This window comes from Chenopodium quinoa, unplaced genomic scaffold, assembly GCF_001683475.1.
Source record: "Chenopodium quinoa cultivar QQ74 unplaced genomic scaffold, ASM168347v1, whole genome shotgun sequence".
Taxonomy (NCBI): Eukaryota; Viridiplantae; Streptophyta; class Magnoliopsida; order Caryophyllales; family Amaranthaceae; genus Chenopodium; species Chenopodium quinoa.
Window position 1 is genome coordinate 4,430,399 of NW_018743691.1, and position 6,880 is coordinate 4,437,278.

General features: G+C 33.9%; 1 protein-coding gene across 3 annotated transcripts; it reads right to left on the minus strand.

Moving 5' to 3' along the window:
• Window positions 1-2,965: 2,965 nt before the first annotated feature.
• LOC110683829 (coiled-coil domain-containing protein 130-like) lies at window positions 2,966-6,220 on the minus strand. Of its 3 annotated transcripts, XM_021860243.1 has the most exons (4): window positions 5,803-6,031; window positions 5,460-5,557; window positions 3,662-3,746; window positions 2,966-3,571 (listed from the first exon to the last, which is right to left on the minus strand). In XM_021860243.1, the coding sequence occupies exons 2-4, from the start codon at window positions 5,534-5,536 to the stop codon at window positions 3,350-3,352; spliced, it is 384 nt and encodes a 127-aa protein (XP_021715935.1). In that variant the 5' UTR covers window positions 5,537-5,557; window positions 5,803-6,031; the 3' UTR covers window positions 2,966-3,349. The 3 variants fall into 3 exon arrangements, 1 of the variants encoding a protein (XP_021715935.1); XR_002503689.1 differs by lacking the exon at window positions 3,662-3,746 and having other exon boundaries at window positions 2,966-3,585; window positions 5,803-6,220; XR_002503688.1 differs by lacking the exon at window positions 3,662-3,746 and having other exon boundaries at window positions 5,803-5,995.
• Window positions 6,221-6,880: the final 660 nt, after the last annotated feature.

A 6,880-nucleotide genomic window follows, 5' to 3' on the forward strand; every position in this document is an offset into this window, starting at 1 on the left:
TTTTACGTTGCATTGTGAACTGTATACATTTGATTTGCCGAAAATACTTTTTTGCTCTATTATCAGCTTCTTTTGAATTTGGAGTTTATTCTTTCTGCTGTCTTGGACTCTTGGCTTGTGATATCTACAGGAACAGAAGCTCCAGGGTGAATTTGATAACCTTAATGCTCAGCTCAGGGATATAAACGATTTTATTATATCCCGAAAAGCTAAATTAGCAGCGCTTGAAAGCAACATTAATCAGTCATATCATCTCCAAGGGGCAAAGAGACAAGCTACAAGATGAGCGGAAGTGAGTTCTGGTCCCTTGCCCTAAAGTCTCCTTGTTTTCGAGTGTTTTTTCAGGGTGAGGGCCCTGAGGTGTAGGTATTTATCTATAATATTATGTAATTAGATTGAATGGAGGCCATATGGCAGGCAAAAAAGGCAAGCCTTGTGTGTCTTTAATAACGTCTTGGATGTACCTGCAAGCTTACGCTTACCTAGACAGCAGACTTTGGGACATGGACTTATTTTTGATTGCAGGTTGCTCTGTTCTGTTTTCATAAACTTACCTCTTAAATACTCTCCTAGGTTTGGATGAGTCAATGATGATGGTGCAAGCTTTGCTTGAAGTTGCTTCACACTCAGAGTTTGATATCGCTTCAATGACATTTAACTTCTGGCACAATCTACAGGTTTACTTGATCGAAAGGTGGATCTCTTGCATCAAATACTTACATTATAGTTCTTTTTCTTTTGGGTTGTATTTAAGAGATGCTTCTCTTAAAATGTTGTATATACCAGGGACCTATGTCTCTTTTTGAATAATGAAGCATACAGTAAGGCAGAGAGGAACAGGAGATTGCTAATTTTCCATACATCATATGACTATATGAGTCTCCGCCTATCTGGTGTTCTTGCTAAGTTTTGGTGCGAGGCAATAAATTTTTGAAAATGTTGGATTATTTGTTATGGATTGTCTTGGAATGCTTTATATTACCTCCGTTAATAGTTATGTGTAACTTTTGCTATTTTTGTCCGCTCGGGGTTATGTGCAACTTTTCATTTTCTTTCTATTTTTAGTAAAAAAAAATAAGGGCGAAATTACAATTTTGCCCTTACTTAATTTTTTTTTAAATCAATACCCTTATTATAACCTAATCTAATTTAACCTAACTAATCAGATTCACCTAATCTAATTATTCCCTCCTTTTATCTTCCAATTCCCCCCTTCTCTCTTCATTTACTCACATTCCCAACCACCAAAATTTATTTCTGATGCTTCGTTCTCTCTATATCTTCTGGAGAGTTCATAAGATATACCCTAGTAATTTGTGATGTCTTGATAGAAAAGGTTGAATATTTGAACAAATTTCTACAGATTTATACTTGTTCCATTTTTTTAGTTGATACCATTTGACTTTTACACTATCAAACACTACATTTTGACTTGCTTTTGTGATTATTAGATACGATAAAAAGTTACAAGAGATCTTGTTTGAATTGTCTTAATGTATATTTTGGCCTTGTTTGGTAAAAAGCTTTTTGAAAAGCTCTTATCTTATTGAAAACTATCTCTAATTTTGACCATTTTAAAAAGTTAATTGTGGCATTTAATAAATAACTAATTAAAGGCAACCCGGGAGAGGCTGCTGCATGGAGGGATGATTAGAGGACACGGGGGAGAGTTATTTGAACTCATTGCTATGAATTGTGAAGGAAATGTGTCTTCATCAAGTGCAATTACTAGATATATTAATGGATCAAACAATGGAGATAATTAATTCATTATTGTGAGTCGTAATTATCTGTTGCTAGACGTGATCAATAATATTTAGAATAAGGATTTGGTGGTAAAAGTAAAAAAAAAAATATTATGCAATGAACATAATTTATGTATACCGACCATAATTTGAAGACAAAATTCAATGAATATTTCACAATAAGCAATGAATATTATGTTACAAATAAAAGTACATTACACTGGCAATGAAAGAAGATAGACATATGTTTTTTTCACTCTTTTTTGGTGCAAATATGTTTCTTTTCACTCTAGGTATATCTTCATTATATTTTGATAGTATGTTCTTTTCACTATAAATATATGTCCATTACTTTTCTATATCATGTGCTTTCCTTCAAACAACTGTACAATGCACCGTACAGGCGTTTGTAGGAACTAACGATTGCTAAACTGAAACAATTTGGTTAGTCTAAATTGGATTTTAAGATGACTAAAAAATATCATTATTCTTTGCTTTCTCATCAATCTTGTTTGAAGCAGAATCTATTACTGGGTTTTCATCTTGATGTGGAGCAAATTTCCATATTTTCATTATAATTTTAACCTTAATAAAGTGAAGGTGTTGCCTACTATTCTTCAATTGAGAAATTTTAAGGTATATTGATACTTTTATAATTGAATTTTGAGCATTTCAGAAGATGGGTAATTTGGCTGTAGTTGCTACGTAGTACTTTGTTAGTAGTTGCTGCATTTTTGTGTTGTGGGTAGGTTGTGAGCAGTAGATTAGAAATGGTGCAAATATAACCGAATAAGTTTTCTTTTTTTTTTTTTTTTTTTTTTTTTTTTTTTTTTTTTTTTTTTTTTTGACAAGAAAACAATTGAGATATTGATATAGAATCATGGAAGAAAAAACTGGAATGAACAACCATTGAATTGCTTATGGTATGGAATGTTGAAGGAAAAATCTATTGGAAAGGGCAAGGGGCTTCAAGGCCATGAGAACTTCTCTCATCTAAATTTCTCTCTATATTAATGTTAATACAGAGTAATTATTACTAAGATGATAATAGTAACCAAGTTCTTGCAGAAGAGCGAACTACTATGCTATGAACTTATGAAGGGATAAGAAATTGAATACTAGTTAAATAATGAAAAATAGGTGAATAATGTTACTATTGTAAAAATTACTCTATTTTTTTTTTTCCATTGAATCCAACAAGAAATCATCACATGACTATATTTTTCCAAGTATAAATCATTCCATTGAGTCAAAGTGGAAGTGTCAATAGTGCAAACATCGAACCATTGCAACGACGAAATAAGAACGTAAAACATAACTATGATTCACTCTTTACTATAGCAGAGGAGCATGGCTAAAGAGAACAAAGTACAAAAAGTTCACATCTTTACTATAGCAGAGGAGCATGGCTAAAGAGAACAAAGTACAAAAAGTTCACATATACCCTTTTGTTCCCAAAAGGGCTTACCCATTTACATAGTCTATTATAATAGTGACAAATATAACAAACCCCTCACACAATGTTTAGGACAAAGAGTGCAAAAGCATGATATTGGAAATTACTGGTTTTATGCAATCAGGACCCAACAGTCCTGACGATGATCTTATGCATTGTTTTCTTTAGCAACATGATATCTCTTCTTGGCTTTACACCCAGCAAGCCGAGGTGGCTTTATCAACCTTGACCATCTTTCTGAAGGTAGTTTCCAACCTAGCTTAGGAGTTCCCTCAGCTCCCTTGACAATTATGTACCATGGACTGCAGTAACAGGTCTCGATAACAATTTCAAATCCACAACAAGGGCACTTCACAGTAAATCTCCATACCTGATCAAAGTAGACTATAAGCAAAACTCAAATAAATGGTCACACAAAAAAATCACGAAGATCAATACAAAATGCAATATAAGAGTCAACTCTTTCTCGCTCATAATTCAACTTCACACCCGCGGCAATAACAGAGGTACATCCTTTGCACTTCATATTATACGGTAGAGTTAACCTAAATGGTGGAAAGGGAGGAAATCAATTGATAATTGAAAGGGTCAAAAGTTGCTGCTGTAATAAAACATCTGAGCTTAAAACCTAAATCAACATTATAATCCCAGAAACAACCAACCAAAAACTAAAGAACTAACTAATGGTTTTGACGACAAATAACACGAGCTCAAGGTAGAACACAAGAGAAGATGCAAGAGTTAGTGTCATGAATAAAGAGAAGACATAATGTAACATTAGGTTGCTTTAGTTGTCAAACATAGGAACAGAGTCTAAAAGATGAATTAGGGGTCTAGTTTCCAATCAAAAATGTGCATTGCATTTTAGGTGATTAGAGGCAAACGTCTACATAATGAAACTATCTAGTTAAAACTAGCTTACTAGTTGTGTCTTACTTATGTAACATACGAGCAGATATAATAAAAAGTTGGAGTCTATCAATGCATAATGGCATAGGGTAGAACTTACAGTATTGTAACATATATACAAGTTCCACTTTGTTTGGATAGAAAGAAATGGAAGGAAAAGAAGAGAAGAGAAAAGGAGGGGGACAAATTCTCTTGTTTGGGTAAAGGATTGGGGGAAGGGAGGGAGCCATTTTCCCTCTCTTTAATAAGCATAATCCCTCCAAAATTGGAGAGATTTGGAGAGAAAATAGAGCTCACCTCCCTCTTCCTATCTTTTCCATTCCCTTCCTCCATTTTCTCTCCCCTTCCTTTCCTTCCTTCTTTGCTACCCAAACAAAGCGAAAAGAATAAAAATAATATCATTATTGCATTTTTGATGTGTCTTTGTTTGGATAACTATGTAGGAGGGAAAGGAAACAGAGGAAAAACAAAGGGGGGGGGGGAAGAGGAATTAATGGTGTGTTTGGATATAAGGAAAAAAAAGGAAGGGAAAGGAAATGGAGAGATGAGGTATCTTTCATTTGAATAACAAATGAGGAAGGAAGGAAATTGGAGGGGAGAGAAATAGAGGGATTAAATTGTAGGAAATTGATCCCTCCAACAATGGAGAGATTTGGAAGGAAAACTCACCATTCTTCCCTCCCCTCCCTTTCTTTTCCTTCCCCTTTCTTTATCCAAACATATTGTAAGTATCTTTCATTTGGATAGCAATTGAGTAAGGAAGGAGATTGAAGGAAAAAGAAGTTGATGGATTAAATTCTAAAAAATTTACGGTGTGTTCGGATTGAAGGAAATGGAGGGAAAGGAAGGGAAGGGAAGGGAAATGGAGAGATTGAGTTTTTTTTTTTTCATTTGGATAACAAATGAGAAAGGAATGGAATTGGAGGGGAGAGATATGGAGGGATTAAATTGTATGAAATTGATCCTTCCAACAATGAAGAGATTTGGAAGTAAAACTCACCATTCTTCCTTTCCCTCCCCTCCTCTTCTCCTCCCCTTTCTTTTCTTTCCCTTTTCTATAACCAAACACTTAATCTCTCCAACAATTGAAAGATTTGGAAGGCAAACTAATCATTCTTCACTATCCAACACACTGTAAAAAGGAGAAATATGAATCCTCACATTTCCCTTCCCTTCCCTTCCTACCTATGAAATCCAAACAGAGGACTGATCCCTACATTTAAATTTCACCGATAATAATAAAAGGGCCTATCACATTGAAATCCTAAACCTAGCATAACCTATGATAGTATCTATCATATTAGAATTTTAAGTCATTCAGTCAAACAAACACAAGGGTTGAGACATACAATTCACCAATCGCAGGTCCAGCTGAAAGTTTCCGCTTCAGCTCGGCTCTTTGCATAGCCCGAGTATATGTGTCCATAGATCCACCCGAAGATTCACTCTGCACAAAACCAAAATCCAGAGTAAAGAGATTTGATTTCATATTGAATTATCTCGAAAAATACATAATTTTAGGGATATTTGATTCAATAATCAAAGAACCCTCATAAATTTCTTATCTTTTGGATATGATGTTTCATAATTTAAGAATTTACGAACCCTAAACTTAAAGCACTGATAATTAAATTAAAATATAAACCCTAGATTGTGAAATTGATGTGATGATGACAACAACAAACAAGTTACCTTAGAAGCTGCTTCAATGGGGGATACAAGGATAAGATTCAATGGAGAACGTTGAGTACGCTTCAATGGAGAACGTTGAGTGCGCTTCAACGAATAACTGAGAGTCTGAGAGAGGTAGGAAATAAGAACGGAGGCCTTTGAAACCCATGACCCGCCGTATGGGTTAGATCCGTCTTATAAATAAATCGGCGGGGTCTTTATATCATCAATAATCATCAATCAATAAATATAAAAAGTTGACTTAAATATTTTTTATTTTTTATTTTTTTTGACAAGAAAATATTTTTTACCTTGGTGTGTCTTTTAATAATTTTTTTTATTTCCTTTTAAAAACTCTTTTATAAGCAAAGTTTAAAGAGGTTAAAAAAAAAAAACTTAAATATAAATAACAACCTGAATTGTAATAAATTAATTATTGTTCAAATCTTTAACTATAGAAAAAATAAGGAAAAATACACTTTAATTATCCCAACTTTGCCCAATTTTAGGGGTGAAAGTGGTTTGGACAAAAACTGAAAACCGATCCAAACTAAACCGAATTATTCGGTTTTTTCGGTTTTCGGTTTGGATTCGGTTCCAAAAAACTGAAACCGAATTATTTCAGTTTGGGGTCCCAAAAAACCGAAAACCGAAATCCAAACCGAAATGTTTAAGCCCATAGATTTCCAGCCCAATTCCCCTACTTATATATAGTAAAACCCTAATATTCCTCCATCTAATATGACTTGCGCCCAACATCTCCACCTTCATTCCTTAGTTCCTCACCAAAACCCTTATTCTCCTTCATCACTCCTCACCTCACTCCGGCCACCGTCTCCGTATCTCACCACCACCAGGGTCGTCTTAAATATTTTAGTTGCCCTGTTCTAATCTTAAAAATGGGCCCTAATGTAAAAAAAAAATAAAAAATGTAGGTTTAATGATTACAAATCTTTCTTATCACCATAATACCAGAAAAAAAAAAGCAAATATAAAATAAATTAAACTTTTTTTTTTGAAAAGATAAATTAAACTCTTTTATTTGATTGTTAAATTGCATCTCCATAAAAAATTCAAATGAAAATCCCTGTCAAAAAAG